Consider the following 18,466-nt stretch of genomic DNA (forward strand, 5'->3'; position numbering starts at 1 on the left):
ACAGGGGTTTTTGGAGAATTCAGCCACACACCTGAGTGCGTTCAATAAGATGCTTGTGAAACACAGTGTAGGGAAGATTTACCTGAGTTCTCACAATATGTTCAGTTGCTTTCACTTTGATGATTTGATTGCATTCAGCTATGTAATATTCGGCATGTACTGATTTTTTGATTATTAGTTCTGGATTGCAAAAACCACTCTGTCTCTGGTATTAGATCGATCACATTTGAGAACATGAGATGTAAAAGATTTTGTACATTTTTGATAGACCCATTGCACTGGGTTTTTGATCCTAGGCTGTGCTCCAGAACACGTGATTCTTTTGCCAATGCTTTTCTATGGAGATTATACAAGCTATTCGTGTATCATTAGATGCCAGAAATATATGTGACTTAACCAACCTGACATATTCACAAAGGGCTGTCTATGGACTTTTTGAGACCCCTTACTCAGGTCTTAAATGAACCAGGCCCCATGTTACTGGTTACCACTGCAGCTGACTGCAGACCGTTTGAATAATTTAAGGTGAGATTCCACTCTGGCTGTATGGTGCAACATTGCATGTAAACAAAATATTTTGAATGAATAGTGTCCAGCAGGGTTAATTTGGCACTAAGGAAACCACTTCATGTGACTCTCCATGTAAGCTGCCCTTGTTCCATACTGCCATTCATGACTTACAGGCACATACACAAATCTGGGACTGCCAAGGAACACTATAGCTTTTTCTTTTTCTCTTCTCTCTCTCTCTCTCCCTCTCTCTCTCTCTCTCTCTCTCTCTCTCACACACACACACACACACACGCACACACACTCCCACCTCCCTTATCTTATCTCTGTCAAGACTCACTGGAACACACTGCACCTTCTCCACAGAATATACCCAATAATTGTCAGATTCAACATTTCCAATAAAAACCTGGAGGGAAATAAATTGGTGACTGGGTGAAAAATAAATAAGGCCTTCTGCAGGAGTGGCACAGTCAAATTTAAAATAATAAGATGTGTGTCGGTAGTACTGTCTGTCTCCACCACACACACATACGTGCACAGTCGTGAAGCATGATGAAGGTAGAGCCAGCAGACACAAGCTGAAGGTTGACTCTGCCACCGGGGAGCATTTATGACGAGAGTCAGGGCAAGAGAGAGTTAAGGAACAATGCAGAGATAATGTGAGACATTGACAGTCTAATAAATAAAAAATAATGACATGTTTCATCTTTGTCAGAAGCTTTTCTCTCGTCAAAACACAGTCCTGGTTTTCATGACTTTTAACCTTTTTCAAATAAAGTCCTATTTAGCCAGCACTCTCTTACCTAGTTCTATGATTTAAGATCTCATGGTAAACCAAGATACGAGTAATTTCATCAATATTCTCTATTATCAACAGTAAGAAAATATAATATTAATGTTCTAGTAAGGGCCCAGGCCTGATTAAGGGTTAAGATTTCCACCAAAATTGGTTTGAAACGTGTTGTGGGTTCATTAGGGAGATTGGGAGACAAACCACTAGGGATGGAATCTCATTCTACCTCAGTGTTATACTAGCTGTGCTTCTTCTAGCAGTTTGTCTTTGAAAATCAGAGTCCATTCAGCATGAAGGTTTGTTTTGTATAGTACCTCCTCTTTCTCTGACAAATTCTACCATTTAGAGGTTGCAGTGCAATGTCTATGGACTCCAGCAGGGCTAACCTTACTGTGCTTCCATTATATATAAACTGAGATGTGTTCTAAATAGGCCCAAGCTCACTATTTACTACATTACCCAGTATATGTCGAATAGGACAAAGAAACACACAGCTCATTTCAAAGAATGTAAAGTCTTTAACCTAAAAAAAACAAACCCACTAATATTTAAAAAAAAATTTTAATCAGTTCCAAAATTTTACAAAAGTTAATGACTACTTTATAGCTTTTCAGATTCCTACTGCACATATCTCCACAATGAGGAAGCTTCCAGTGGTTAGTTTGAGTCATTTTACTGAAGTGACACACCACTGACTGTTACAAACGTCCCTATACATTTTTTTAAGTAGCGACCGGTCTCCTCTCTTATAACATCTCTGACAACCATCACTACATTCAATAATAACAGTAAAAAGCCATGTCTGTTAACAACTTTTGTTACTACCACACCATGAGACCAATTCCAAGAGGGCTGCTATTATTGAAGGGGCTTAAGGTTTTATGTTGAGAAGCAACTTGTAAACTCAGAAATGATTATCTGTAAACCAAGACATTGGCTTACACTGTGATGGAGCCATGTCCTTTCTGTAGGACTTTTTAAAAATGTAGTACTTGCAAAATATGTGCCATTTTTAAGAATGATGTAAAAAACTGTAACATACTTTCAGTACCAATACCAGTAGCAGCTTCTGCCAAATCTCTCAGGGGGTGGGTTGGGGTTGTGCAATTGCTGTGATAATGGCTAAGGTGACTTTTTAAATGGGTAAATTAAGAGCTAGCCATCTCGGCAATTGTCACATTACTGTGTTCAATTATCAGGCAACTAACCTGACACACTCACGTAATGAAGAAAAGTTTTATTTTTCTGGTTGTCTCATGTAGCAATACAACCAACCACTAAATGGCAACCTAAAGCCTTCTCAATGTGCATACAGGTACAGTGCCTTATAATGCACTGTACAGGGTTTGCTTTGTTGAATTGATTTTCAAAAACATAGTGGGGTATATTTATTGTTATATAACAATCCCAATATATACCATAAAAATTAATATATCATCGCTGTTTTATGAAAACCATTCATTCATTGTCTGTTATCACTTATGCTGTTCAGGGTGGTGGTGGGTTCGGAGCCTACCTGCTATCACTGGCCACAAGGCAGGAACACACCCTTGAGGGGGCACCAGTCCTTCACAGAATGACATACACTCACACATTCACTCACACATATTGACACTTTTGAGCAGCCAATCCACCTACTAACTGGCACACCCAAAGGAAACCCACGCGGACACAGGGAGAACACACCAAGCTCCTCACAGACAGTCACCCAGAGTGGGGCTCCACAAGCATCTTATTGAAATTTTCACACAATTTGCAGGTGGTGTGTTGATGTCATAAACTAAAAGTTGACAAAAATAGATATACATGTTTATCAATAGACAGTGACGATATATATATAAGGAGTACCCTAGCAAACACAGTATACCCACCTGGCACTGTGTACTTTGGATTGGTGATTCCGGCATAGCTTCTCATGTGGTTTGGAAAGTATATACATTGCATTCTACTGTTGCTCAATAATGAGCTAAATCTGTATTTGGTAGCATCCCAAATCATTCACTACCTTCATCCATTCCCTAAAAAGGAGTATTGTATAGTGACTTGTAAATAGGGAAGTCAATAGGGCACGGTTTAATACACAGCCCCAGTCTTCCATCAGCAATCAAGATGGCTGCCAGTTGAGTGTTCTCTAAAGACTCTGCTTTTGTTTTACACTGACATTCCTTTCCAGGTTAATTCATTAAAAAACCTATGCTAGCAGGGTCTTAATCCAGCAATATTTACAAATATAAAAATTGAGAATACAGATGTAAAACATATTTTTTTCCTGACTAATTTTCAAACTTCTGTACACTTACATAAAATACATTTAATTAATTTTTATTTTTAATCCTAGCAGATGTTGAGCAAATATGCACAGGCACTAATGAATGAAAGACGTGTCCGGTCTAGAAACGACTCACGAAACAGCAGCAGGTTGAGGAACTCTCTGCAAATAACATATTCTCTCTTACACACGCAGATATGTAACATTTTGTTGACACCAGTATTTTCCTATGCGGCTGAGTGTCTGTAAGTCGTGACATTTCAGAGTCCTGAGACACCTATTCCCCAGGCTCTCCTGATGTCAATGCTCTCTCTATAGGGTTTTAAAAGTGGCTATCTGACAGCGGGCAGTGTAAGCCGGCGCTCTGATGGCCGATCACTGTCACCAATTTGTTCATAGCCATGAGGGGCATGCAGGGGGAGAGAGCCACAGAGACAGCACCTCAGCCTACACTCACACTAATGAGCCACACAGGGTGCCAACTCCCTCTCTCCACATACCTGCCTGTGTGCTCAGCCCTCTGCCAGTCCCATCTGACACATTAAGCAATCTCTCTCTCTCTCTCTCTCTCTCTCACACACACACACACACACCTTAATGGCCTATAGTTATGTTAAAACAGTGCCACTAAAACCTGAAACAGAAAATATTAATGCTTAATTAAAATTAAAATTAATTTAATAATGAAATCAGGTCAAAACATTTCAGGAAAACAAATTCTTTTAAAGAAAATTCGTTTTTAAAAACTTCAGGGAAACATCCGTGGTACAATGAAGGTAAAAACAAGCATCCATCTAAATGAACTTGCACATGACCAATCACTAAATTTTGAGGTCACTGGGAGACGATTTATTAAAATCCATATACACTGTAGCAAGAATTATGAATGGTACACTAGCACCCTAAACTCTAGTCTTATTATTCAGTTCTTAATCTTAAGGCTTATAATTCAGAACAATAAATTATTCAGTTACTACCATGAAACCATTATGAAGTTATGAGACTGGGGAATTAAAGTGTGGCTCTTCTCACAGGTCATTGAAATGCAGTGATATATTGCATAGAATATTCAGTCTATTGTGCAGAGGTCAGAGACTAATTTCCAGTCAAAAATACACACACACACATACACATATATATATATAAATACATAGCTTCTGAACTTTCCAGATTTGCTCTTATTTTATCCAAAACTCTGGGAACACATTATTAATAATAATAATATTAATAAAAAAACAAGGAAGTATGCAGTTAATCCCAAGCATATTCAGTGATGCATAGGGCTGGGCACTGGTGTGGCCAATCTTGTGTTGTAACACCCACTTAATTGATTGATTGCTTTGCAGATTATAGATATGTGTGAATCTGTGCTCAGAGCATTGGGACACGCTGCCAGTGAATGAGTGTGAAGTTCAAGCACATGATGAAATCATGCAAAATTATGCGCTTAATCATTGGCATTACACATATGACCCCACTTCACACATCTTAAAGCACTTGCTGCTTCACAAGCTATTCACAGGTATCATCAGGTGTGCCTCCCATCTTGTGGGTTTCATTGAATTAAGTTCATGACATCTCCAGAAGGCTCAACAGAGAGGTTTGACATCCCAGACCCACCTGCCCTCAAAGCTTTCAATACAGACCTATCATTTAACCGGCCTAAGGCTGTACCTAACCCCACTGCCACAGTTAAAGCTTGCTCTGTGCCACATGTACCATAATGCACCTGAGCTCCATTGACACATGTTCACGTTGGCCTCCCTGGGGACCAAGGCCATACCTAGCCCCACCGACACTGTTAATGCATGCTCAGTGCCATGGAACTTTACATGATTTATGACACTCGACATCGACAGCATATGCTAAACATTCACTAGCAATGACTGCAATCAATCACTGCACCGCAACCAAACCACGCACTTCTTGTCCACAACCAGTGACTTGCATTTTCCGCTGCTCCTTACAACTTCATGTTTGCCCTTATCAGCATCTAAATCCAAATTCATATAACCTCAGCCCAGTTAAGAAAAAATGCCACAAGCAATTAAACTGTGACCAAATAAGAAATAAGGGGGGGATACCCTATTATGTTCATTAAGGAGCAGGCTGCTAATCAACAAAGGGCTTGGCCTGGATAATGCAACGTCAATTAATTGAGAATCAAAAAGCTGAAGAAAGCTGTTTCTGCGAAAGGAAAGGAACCTTTGAGCTTTATATCTCTGGATCTCAGCATTATCCATCCTGGAGCCCACTGACAAAATAAATGAACAGGGATTTGGTTTTTAAATTTTTGAATTAGAACTGGAGAGCATTTGGCATATGGTAAAAGTAGTTCTGTTGAGCTTCTCTGTGAAAGGTGGTGATTATCTGTCCAGTAGCGCCACCGTGTGGCCGTTAATGACGTTGACAATTTGAAATAATTAATGCAGCAGGGACACAGACAATAACTTTAAAGAGTTAAAGACTTTCCTTGGTTAACCTACTGGGAATATAATTTTAAAATATTCATATTTAAATATTAATTTACATATTAATACACAGATAACAAAATAAAATTCAATCAGTGTTAATTTACTGGTTTAGTTTAGGCAGAACCTACAAAGATTAAAATTAAAAGCAAAACGTCTTTACTAGTTGTGGAGCAAGTTTAAACCTTTTGAGCAGTTTTGGTAAGATTAATGTTCTGGACTCAATAGGCTCCAGACTAGGCTCAGAGGCTCAATACTAAAGGTCAAAGGATAAAGACAATACAAAAAAAAAATACAAACTTTTTTTTTTGCCAGAAGTACTTGATTCTTTGCAAAATAAATACAAAATACTTCTAATAAAAATAGTCCATATACTGAATAAAGAAGAAGACAAAATGCACAATTTTATAAACATGACAGAACGTTTCAGATATATACATACAAACAGTCAGCCAGGCCATTACTAATCATACACTACATGGGCAGTAGTGTCTACAAGTCTGTAGACACCCAATCATCCAACACCTCTTCTGAAATTAAAGGTTCACATGTTGGGTTATTAGTTTTGTTCATTAAGGCCTTTTCAGTTCCTACCAAAATGTACTTGATTGAGCACCCTGATTCCAGAGAACACAGTTCCACAGCCCAACAATGAGGAGTTTCATACCCCTTTAACCCACACTTGACACTGCACAATGTGACATTCGGCTCATGCACAAGCTGTTCCAGTGCCCACTATTTTTCTGTGGACATTTTAAACATTTTGCACTCCTGAACTTCTGTATTCACAAAGTTTACACTAAACTAGATCAATTCACAAATTATAAGGTGTTTATACAAACTCTGATATATGTAAATCACACTAATGGAGAATCTGGCCATTTAAGAACAGTGATAACACAGCCGTACAGGGTAATAATCTGAGTGCGTGTTCAAAAGGCCAGTTTGAATTACTAATCGCAGGCTGACATTCCTTCTCCTCCAGTGAGATCAAAGAGATAGACTTCCTTTGCAGCTGCTCTGTGAAGAATATAAAAACATAAGAAAAGCTCACTTTATGTATGAAGCCCAAACAGGAAAGAAAGGTTGACAGGTTTAATTAATGGGGCTAGAGCACAGTTGCATCCAGATATTAAATTATTCACAAGCAATGCAAACAATAAACTTCACTGTGCTGCAGAACTACTACGATCATTAACCATACGCCCAGCAGTGAAGACATACAGCGGAGTAGCACCAGGTAAAATTATTCTTCTTAAGAAAAAAAAAAAAAAACACCTTGAGAGTAAATAATGTGAGTAATTTAAAAAAAAAAAAGAAAAAAACAGGTGCTTTCATTGCAATATTTACCCTGTTCTTGTTGACACATGGATGATTAGCTGTTGTTCATTCATCTCCCTCCTCAACCTCCATCTGGTCCAGAATCTCCTCCAACTCCTTGGCCTGCTTTCGTTTCTTAGGAGCGTCTGGGGGTGAGAATGGGGTGTGTTATTAATAAGTGTCAGGGGAAAAACATACATAGATTATAGGAATTTCTACCAGTTTTATCAATCAAAATATAAATAGATAGGTCCAATAAGGTGAATGTGCTGCGGGTGAGTGTCTGTGGGAGCAGAAGGGTGTCTTACCATGGAAGTGCTGAGCTGTTTTTCTGCGCAGATCTTCTACACTCTCCTCAGCATCAGCCCACTCCAAAACCAGCCTTCTACCGTACAGATGGGTGCTGTGGCACAGGGCCGAAAAGGCTTTCTGAAAACAAAGCAAGTTCCAGAGATGGTCAGGACTTCACTCAAAGTAAAATCATAAAAGCAACAGTCAGAGCTATAACAGCTCCAGAAAAGACAGACAGAGAGAGGTGCAAACAGATTCACTAACCTTAGCGTCCTGTTTTGTTAGGAAGTCCACGAAGGCAAATCCACGGTGAGCTCCACCAACTCCTTTCTTTGGCAATCGGACCGTCTTCAGCTCACCAAACGTGCTGAGCATAGGGAATCAATAATTGTTTCTATTAGTAAACTAAGCAAATAGACCACACCTAAGCAAACAGAACATTGTTATTTTGAATAAAACTCAGTTTATACAGCACTTCCAATAGCCATGCGATCTCCCATTCTAAAATATAGCTAGGATTTGTAAATAAAGTCTCACCAGAAAAGCTCTCTCAACTCTCTGACCGTGGCCTGGAAGGGGACATTTCGCACCAAGATTTTCGAAGTTGTTTGTTTCTTAGCCGACTGCTTCTTTCTGCTTGTGCTCGTCACACCTGACCTGAGAGAAGCAGACAAATTAATTTTTACTATGAGATGCATTTTTTTAGAGACCAAAACATGCTTTATAGGTAATGGACTGGTGGTTTCTTACTTTAATACTCTTTCTGAAAGTTTTAATTCAAGCTGACGCTCATCAACAACGCAGTGCTGCAAGGAGAGACATGAAAAATTCAGAAAAGGGCAGAAGGGCGTTAAACTCATAAAAAAGTTTGAATATATAAAAAGGAAACACAGATAAAATCAGATACACTTGCCTGTAGCTGTCGAATGGCTTTCTGTGCTGCTTCAGGGGTTTTGTATTGTACGAAGCCATAACCCATAGATGTCAGTTTCCCTGGAAAAAATAGATTATGTAGTTATTACTTTTACATTTCCTGCAAGTTCTAACACTGACAGACAATAGGGGCATGAACACCATTAAGTATCAATAACACATGTGCTGTGGGCATGAATGGACATACCTGTTTTATCCCTCTTCTTAGAAATGGTGCAGATTTTAACTACGCCACATTTAGAGAACGTCTATGAATCAGAGAAAAAAAAAACTCATCATAAATAAGATTTACAAGATTTATATAAAAAGCCATGAGAGAGCTTCAAACACTACGCTAATTATAGGATATCACGATCCACTGTTTGTTCAGCCATCTTCAGTCTTAGGGCTTCAGACACTTAACGCTGAACCATGTGTTCCTTTGAATGCTTTACCCATGGCTTTTGACCCTACCTCTCGCAGAGTCTCCTCTGTGGTACTGTAGTCAAGGTTTTTAATGAAGAGTGTTGAGCCAGGTACGCTCTCCTCTTCATCCTCCTCCTCCTCCTCTTTTTCCTGCTCCTGTTTTGTGTCCTGTTGCTCACCTGCGGTGTCTTTACTCACAGCCACAGGTTCTAGAGAAAAACAGTAAGAGAGACACATTGTGATGGAGGAGCAATAACGAATTTACAGAAAGAACCAAAAGCTAAAAAGACAAACAGGAAAAGTGAATTAAGCTTTTTTGAGTATCATATTATTTTTGTACATTTCTAATCTGAAAGAGCTCTTCACCTGGTTTATTCTGTTTAGCGGGTGTTGAGAAGACCGCCATTGGAGCCCATTCTAAATACAATGGAACGTGCTGAAACTAAGAAGAGAGGAAAAGTCACTGACCTTAACATTAAACAGGTAAATATTATTCAATTGATTTCATCATTTAAGAGATTATGCAGACGTCCATTTTGTCCCCAAAAAGTGCCTTGGCTCAGCATTAGAGTTGAAAAATTAGTGACGGATGCTGGAATTGAGTTTATATATGTGTTTCTAAGCCTTCTGAACACAGTCCTACAGTAAATCACAGCTTTTGTAACAGTTTACATTTTACCATAGGGCAGTGTTCATAAAGCTACCAGATATGCACATGAGCCTGCAGCAAAATGCCACTAAACAAACAACTCAAAGCTGTAGTATACACAGACAGATTTAAAGACACACACCTTAGTGTATGCAAGCCTGGTAAAGGCACGTTTGGCTTCTGTAGACTCAAGGAACTCTACAATAGCAGTGAGACCAGCAGGGGGCAGCAGAACTCTCCCTAGAGAACCATGAGGGGCAAAGAGATCCTCCAGATCCTTCACCTGAACTCCTGAAGGCAAGTTCTTCACCAGGATCACAGATTTACTGCGCTCACCTGCAGCCTGTGCACATGCACACACAAGACAGTGAAAGACTATGCGGATCAAGAGCAAAGGAAACAATGACCTCATACATTCCACAAGAACCAAAGCTTACATTAAGCAAGAAGCTTAAAATATTCCCCTTTCAACACAACAGTAGGTATGCACATATCCTATATTTAAGCCAAGTATCAAACTGTTTCATTTCAGTTCAAAAACACTTTAATGAGCAATTTTCAAGCTTAAAATGTGATATCTCCCAACTTTTAAAACATTAATATAGCAGCAAATAACTAATTACAGTGTAAAGACAGTGGAGTGAAGGCATCCTGAGCAGAGAATTAAGTCACACAATCTTTTTATAGCCTGGCGGCCCATGCATGTTTGTTAGTCCCACCCTTGGAAATATTTGCTCTCCCAAGAGAAAAGCCAGTAACATACGTTCATGTGAAATCGACCATCTAAACATTCCTCCACCAATAGAAACACGTCCTTCACCTAAAAATGATTCTGACAAAGAATTATAATGGGCCATTGTGCTAATCTTGGACACAAATGGGAGGGGAACGCATAGCTGAAGGGAAGGGCGTGGTGAATATGAAGCACTTGTTTTAGCCTGAGAGGCTGGTGCTCTAGAGCGTGCATTTATGCGCCTTTATTATTTTAAATACATGCATTTTTACATGTCATTTTGAATATTACTCTATAAAAATCTGTCAACATTTCACTGCTTAGAAGCATGCCAAATATATATAAAAACATTCATTTTCAGGATTGTAATATTTTTGTCCATTAGATTTGCTTTCATCATCATCAATAGATCAATAGATCAATATCTGTGATCCCTTGCATTGAAAAACCATATACCAGTCATTTCCATTTTTTTTAGGAGCACTGCTTGTTTGTGAAGTAGATAATAGATTTCCAGCATGAACATGTATTTGAATTGAACAATAAAGCCTAATAAACAGAGGAAATGCTTTAGTGGCTGCTTTATTTTAAGTAGAGGACAATAAACAATGTTAAGAGGCTTAAGAGGTATTTCCAGGAATGTCACAAATATGGCTCTTTGTTGCAAAGGCTAACTCAGTCACATGGAGTGAGATTATTTTGACATCATATATTCCCCAATAATATTCAGTTCAAAAGCTGGTCAACTTTACACAATCCTTTGTATAAATCTTTCTTTGAAACTATAGGAGGACACAAAATGTCAAAATAACAAGTCCAACAGTCTCAGAGAATAACAAAAATAAATAAATAAATGAATTACATCACTGAATTAGCTCTGTACCTGACTGAAGGAGTCCAGAGATACTCCATTGTCCAATAGGAACTGTCTAGTTTCCTGGACGATCTGAGTCTCCCCAAGGGCCATCCTCACAGCCAGACTGCCCTTTGACTCCTAAACACACCAAATACAGTCACAGTTATTTCTCTGGTCAAGTTCTTTATTACAGATCCAAATATTAGTGAAACCGAGGACTCACATGGTCGAGGACTTGGCTTTTGGTCGTGTTGTATTTCTCAGCGATGGCATCAGCTACTGCACTCGTGCCAAGAAACAATGTGTTCCAATTATGAGAGCTGATGGAAAAAGGGAAATCATTAAAACCACCACATCACCTGGGTTTTATTATTGCTCGGATAATCTACAGCACTGGGGAGCAGCAAGTACTGTTGACTCCACTGTGGTTTACCAATGTAGCCATGATAATTTGACATTAGTCACACTGGCATTAAATAGTTCTACAAAACAGACCTTCCGCTGGCTGCTTTGTCCTTGGCATCTTTTTGTCTCTTATAGGAGGAGCTGCCTGGGGCATTTGGCCACTCTTCTGTTTTCTCCTTCTTAATTCTGGATGGAATGATGTGCAAAACCCGGCCCTGAAGGACACATGACCGATAAGCAAAACAATAAAAACATCAAGAAAATATAGATGAGCATCATCCATCTGTGTACCTGGAATATGTGTCCGTCCAGCTGAGCTAAAGCAGTTACTGCGTTTTCAGGAATCACGTAGGTGATGAAAGCAAAGCCTTTGGGTTTCTTAGTCAAAGTGTCAATGGGAAAATGGAGCTCAGAAAGAAGACCTACAACAGAAAATGGACAACAGGGAGAATTAATTTAAGCAGTATTCTAGGAGTACCAAAGCTATCAAAAGCATGAACATATAATCTCACACTAGCTCTTCTTTCGTTTTAATTAGGGAATATTGTTAAATCATATTCCAGTTGGAGACTTTTATATTGCAATGATTTCATGCTCTGTTTCAACTCCAGACTTTTATTTTGCCTTAGAAATGTAATGTTTGCCTTTTATGTAGAGAATAACAAAATACTATAAGCCTTTTATTTATTTTTTAAGAGGTGCAAATGCTCACTAACCATGTTTAGTGAAAAGCTCTTTCAGTTCATCTTCAGTGCAGGTGTAAGACAAATTTCGCACAAAGAGCCGCCCTGAGTCCGCCACATCTTCCTCTTCCTCGTCCTCCTTCAGCTCAGAGACAAAGTTTTTCTCTTGTGCAGTGGACTTTTTACCTCTCCCCTTGTCTCTGAGGTTGGCTCGGAAAACTTCAACATAACGTCCCTCTATGAGGAAACATAAATAAATCAAATTAAAAACATGAGTATCCTAAAGCAAAACTTTATGTCACATGTCTAAATTTTTTCCCCTCACCTCGTCTTGAATCCAGGTGTTCCATTTTAGTTCTCGGTTTAAGGATTTTATAGAATTAAAAAGTACACATAAAGACATAGGCACTACTTTAGCTGCTCAATTTAAATGTAAACATGTAAATGTGCAATGATTTGTCACTGTAAAACATACAATGTGTCTTCTGCATTTAACTCTGTGGCAGTGAGCACGCACAAACACACACACCCTTCAAGTTCTAAACCCTAGTCTCTAACCATTAGGCCACAGCTGCCTAATGATGTTTGGATGACTAAAAACCACTTCATTGACTGCACCGACTTAAAACGTATTGAATTCTAACAGTAATAACTTACGCATATAGTCTTTGTTGAGCCGAAGAGCCCTCTCCACCTCAGCTTCTGACTTTAGGTCCACATACACATAACCTGCGAACAGGAAAAATCACATTTATCATACTCCATATGGGCTGTTTTATGATTGTTTGAGCAATATTAAGTCCTACCTGAATTGCGGCCATCTTCATTCTTCGCAAAACGGATGGCCACAGGCTTCAGGGGCAACATAAACTCTCGCACGTGTTGCTGAAGTGAAAAAACAAGTGGCATGGATTAATTTGAAGAAATTTTTCAAATCAGTATATATATAAATTAAAAAATAGCTGCTATTTATCTGTCGTTTCAAGAAAATATATGTATGAACCAATATTACACAGCAATGCTATACAAATAGCTTCATTAAAGCTGATGGTTGAACACATTACCTCTTTAACGTTGAATGGAACTCCACGAAGTTTAACTGTGAAATCCGTAGTGGGTTCAAACTATAAGGAGAATTTTTTTGAAATACAAAACTTTCATAAATCCACCAGAAAATTAACTCAGACACAGTTCATTTAAATCCTATACCAATGTAACCAACCTTATTCTGGTGTTTTGTGTCTTTATCACCACTGTCATATGCACTGTCATTCTGCTGCGCTGGGATCTCCTCTTCTTCTTCCCCCTTTGCTTCATCCCTTTCCTCATCATCACCACCTCCTTCTTCCTCACACTCATCCATGTCAGACTTCTTTACCATTTTGGAGCGAAGATAATCCATATCAGATAGGCCTTGCTTTAGAGCCTCCTTTTTAGTATCTAACAGACAGAAGACTGTGTGATTAAGCAGGAAACATTACATTCTTTCAATAAAGCTCTTAAAATACATAGATCTATTTGTACAAGAAAACTCCCTTCTGTCTTTAAACCATACAAGTGCCCCAACTAAACACAATATTAGATGAGTGTCTAAACATGACAATCATACACACCCTGACTATCATCTTCCTCCTCAGCAGGATCAGCTTCAACCTCTTTGTCACTCATCTCTTCTGACTCATCAGAATCAAAGTTCAAGTAGTCGTCACTGACAGATTTCTTCTCTTTCTTTTTCACTTGCTTTTTGCTTTTTTCTTTAGCAACAACTGCAGCTTCTACAGAGTCATTGGCCCATGTTGGGACCTGGGTGCGGTTTTTGTGCACAGCCACAAACTCCTGGAAACCCGGATCATCTTCCAGCTGAGGATTAGGCAACAAAAAAAAAAAATCAACATTTTACAGAATTTAACATTGAAAAATATGTTTTAAACCAATGACAGTACATTAACAAACATAAAAGATGAAATAAATAACAAACTTACTTCTCCAAGAAGAGCGACAGGATTTTTTCCTTTCTTTCCCTGAAATAAAAGAAATTTATAAATTTATATAATAAAATGTATAAATATATATCTACAAAAAATCATTTCTGCTATATTAGAGTTTCGGCAGTTCTCCATAAACCAAAATGTTATGATTAAATATAATATTACACTATTTTTCAAACATAACCCAATATCAAACTTTTGATTTAAAAAGATTCATGAACCAATGAGTCTTACGCAGGACTCATAACATAACATTACAGGCCACAATTGTGGACAATTTCTCCTGAAATCACATGTATAAACAGGACGTTAGTCCAGCTATAGAAACAGCTTCTTGTCCATAAAACAACAGCCTATTCATGAGTTTCAGTTGACGTCACTGTGTATAGTAGCTGCCATATTGGGTACTTACACATTACTTAAACACACAACTAAAAAAAAACGGTTATATTTTAATTGTTTTATTGTTTCTTCCAAAAAAATGTAGTCCTGAATTACATGTTAAAATTATTATAAATATTGATCCCAGAATCACTTATCATTTTTAAACAGCCCTGTTCGTCTGTGTCTGTCGGTAGAGTGGATTGCATTGTTCGGGCTGCATCCCTATTAGCACCATACTCCCTAGATAGTGTGCAGATAATAAAACTAAATATACTCTACCCACAAATGAACTAATTCAATAGTGAAATGTGAACCTAATAGATCATTAAACATTATTTTACACAGTATAATTATAATACACAGTAAAACAGAACACAAGTGAATTAACATGATTACTGAAGCTTGTGTATGAATAACTCAGTCATTTGGTCACAAATTTTTCCTCCTCATTATGCTATATTATGGGAACTTTATCCTCGAGGCACAGAGGTGGTGGGATTCTGTGCTTCTGAGTGTCAAAAGACTCTCTCCAGCAGAAGGAGAAGAGCTGTGTATGGAATTTCCATCTTTCTAATCTATTTACATTAGTGCCACACTGTGAAACCAGTCAATCAGTCCCCGATACTGCGCCCACGCCAAAAAAAAAAAAAAAATCATGTGACCCATGGATACTGGCTTGTACAACATACAACACACCCAAAAGTAAACAGGAGGATGTTTCATCCCTCACCTTCTTTTCATCTTTCTTGCTCTCCTGCTGTTTCTGTTCATTCTTTGTTTCTTTTGGTTTTTCAGGCTGGCGACTGTGTTTGCTCCAAGGTCTACACTTGTTGGGGTCTCCCAGATCTGTGCACAATTCCACCTGAAATTAAACACAGAGAAGAATAACATCATCTTACACTTAAAGGAAATGTCCTTAACTCTATGTTTATGGAGAAAAGTTTACGCTTTTATTCACTGCTTTAATTACCACAGAAACACGCTTGTAACTCAAGTTGTTTTAGTTTTGGGTAACTTTTGGTCTGTGCTGTGTTTACTTTCATGCAGTTAGCAGTCTCTCAATTTTAGAGTGATTTCCTACTTAAACACTCTGAAATTGCAAAAATAAGTCATTATTACCCACATATGGAGCAGGAATAAAGAAATATCCTCATCTCTTTTCTATATTTTTCTAAGTTTGGAGGGCTCTTTGCATTTCTCTGAGCATAGAGAAAGGAAGCCTAGCATGTCTGACTGAGCCACTTTGTTTTTTTACTTGTTTTCTGACACAGGGGTTATATAAACACCTTAGGCCAGTTTCCAGCACACAAACAGACTGGAGAGTTAGCAAATGTTGAAGAAACATCTGAATTTTATAAAAAGGTATTTAAAAAAAAAAATGTTAAATGTTGTCTTTAAATGAAAGGACCTGATCAAAAATGGGTAAACATAAGATTAAGAAGTTACACTCCAATCTTCACTAGAGACCTAGAAAACTACTTACCGTCACTCTGGATGTGTCCACAAAGCTCTTATTATAATGATTCAGAGCTTTTTGTGCATCTTCCTCAGACTTGAATCCCACAAAGCCGAACTTGCGAAATTTTCCATTTTTGGTGTATTTCAGACCACAATCTGTCAATGTCCCGAAGGCTGCGAACATCTTATGAAATCGATCCTCCTTCATCTGAGCCAGGATGGAAGACGGATAACATTACTCTAAACTTTATATCTAAATAATATTTCAATATTAAATAAAAAAAAAAGAATCAGATATATAACTGAAATAACATTAATAGCAGCTCAGGAACAACATTTGTGACAGTTTCTTTTCTGACAGTGGAAACAGCATTAAAGGTAACCGTTTATCCAAGAATTAACACACACACATATTTTTCTATTACATGTAAAGAAAGACTCATGTAAAACAAGAGCTGTGTCTCCCTGGCCATTGCAATGTCAGGAACACAACTATAGAGCAGGTACTATTTGGCAGTGGATTGTTCTCAGCACTGCAGTGACACTGAGGTGGTGGGGATGTGTTTGTGTGTGTTGAACAGATATGACTGGACCAGACACAGCAGTAGTGTTGCCGGGCTTTTGAAAAACTGTGTATTGCAACAATGTGTACCTGGTTGGTCAACCTTGTAGATGCAAATTTAAAGAGTAGATCATGTGTTATGCAGTTTGATTTAGTCATCCTCTAGTCCCTCAGTACTTAATGTACACTGTTGACATGATATTTTTTTGTTTGATGGACTACCCTTTATCCAGTACTGACACTGAGGGGTATAAAAACTCCAGCAGTCCTGCTGTGTCTGATCCACCCTTACCAGGTAGACACCCCACGTCAGTGTCACTGCAGGACTGATAATGATCCACTAACCAACCAGTGGTGGTCGAAGTGGAGACCACATTCTGTACTACAAAGTTCACTTACACGGTAAAAGGAGTTAATAAGAAACAATTGTAGCTTTAATGTTCGAGCTCTTCGATGTATGTATGTTACTTTAAAGGCACTTAGCTCTGTGTGAACTATGACACGTCTTATACAGCTACGTTACATACAAATGTATAAGTTCAGTAACTGGGGAAACAACTACCTCCGCAAATGTGAAATGACCACAAGGTTAAAAGATGGAACACACGTTTATCTAGAACATCCCCATTGGCTTACAGCAACAATTATTCAGCGTATTCATAGAAAGACACGCGCATAAGCTTCACAGAAAACTCTAGAAGTGTCGTTTACTGAGATGCAAACACACAGAGACTGGTCATTTCAAAATAAGCTCTAATAAATCCGTCTTTTATATATATATCACTAATCTGCGGCTGGGTAAGAGTGTGTTAGACGGTCCCGGAATAAACTGTCCAAAGAACAAACAAAATAACACTCACCCCATTCGGGAGATTCTTCACAATAATCCGCGACATTTTCCTTCCCCTTTATAAGTATTCTTATAAAAACAGTCACAAAACCGTTTATCAACAAGACAGCGTGGGTCCTCTCACTGAGCCGCCATCTTCACTCGACGACGTCACGACCGCTTCACTGCTTTAAAAACTCTCTACTGCCACCTTCAGAGCAACAGAGATACAGCATCTCCACTACTATTTACTGCTGTTATTACTTATACTCATATTGTTCTCAAATGTGTAACACATTAGACCCCACAATTAGAAAACAACTTACATTTCCCTAAATTTTAAATTCAATGCTTATCCCTCTTTTTATCCTGAACAGAAAGTGTGTAGGCCACATTTATTTCCCCAAAGGAGATACATACTAAAAAACTACAACAGGAAAAAAACCACAAACTTTGTAACAGTTCACAGGTTTGAGCAAGAACTCTATAACCTAAATTTTGTTTTCCTCACCAAGTTTAATGCCTACATAAGTCCTTTCCTGACTTCCTCTGGTTTTGGCCAGAAATTTGTGGTCCATATCTCCACACTGGGGTAATTATTACATTTATGTAACATTCATGAAAGTGCATTACCAATTTGACAACGTGAAATTTGGCATTGTCTTGCATAAAAATTGCTGGCTAATTTGGATCTTCACAAGCAAATAGATGCATGTGGCCAAATCGTCTTCGATAAGTGTTTCACTTGTCATGTGGTATTTACTAGGTACAACACCTTATGAAATTATCCCCACACCATGAAAGGAAAAATCAAGTGTGTTTGATACAGCATTGATTAACATAAGTCATGTTCATTTTATCACTTTTAAAGGTTGGTGCTCCAAGAGGAGCATTTCACCACAGGTGAGCATAATACATAGATGT

The 18,466-nt window shown here is 38.3% G+C and overlaps 1 protein-coding gene across 1 annotated transcript; it reads right to left on the reverse strand.

Moving 5' to 3' along the window:
- Positions 1–6,147: 6,147 nt before the first annotated feature.
- Positions 6,148–17,710, reverse strand: rbm19 (RNA binding motif protein 19). The gene is made up of 25 exons (XM_066664313.1): positions 17,574–17,710; positions 16,177–16,359; positions 15,424–15,555; positions 14,304–14,342; positions 13,935–14,181; positions 13,544–13,761; positions 13,386–13,445; positions 13,128–13,206; positions 12,979–13,050; positions 12,355–12,558; positions 11,930–12,060; positions 11,729–11,853; positions 11,457–11,553; positions 11,261–11,371; positions 9,787–9,987; positions 9,362–9,437; positions 9,044–9,204; positions 8,778–8,838; positions 8,571–8,650; positions 8,408–8,463; positions 8,195–8,314; positions 7,922–8,024; positions 7,675–7,795; positions 7,397–7,512; positions 6,148–7,066 (listed from the first exon to the last, which is right to left on the reverse strand). The coding sequence occupies exons 1-24, from the start codon at positions 17,607–17,609 to the stop codon at positions 7,433–7,435; spliced, it is 2,793 nt and encodes a 930-aa protein (XP_066520410.1). The 5' UTR covers positions 17,610–17,710; the 3' UTR covers positions 6,148–7,066; positions 7,397–7,432.
- Positions 17,711–18,466: the final 756 nt, after the last annotated feature.

The sequence above is a fragment of the Hoplias malabaricus genome, chromosome 3 (genome assembly GCF_029633855.1).
Source record: "Hoplias malabaricus isolate fHopMal1 chromosome 3, fHopMal1.hap1, whole genome shotgun sequence".
NCBI lineage: Eukaryota > Metazoa > Chordata > Actinopteri > Characiformes > Erythrinidae > Hoplias > Hoplias malabaricus.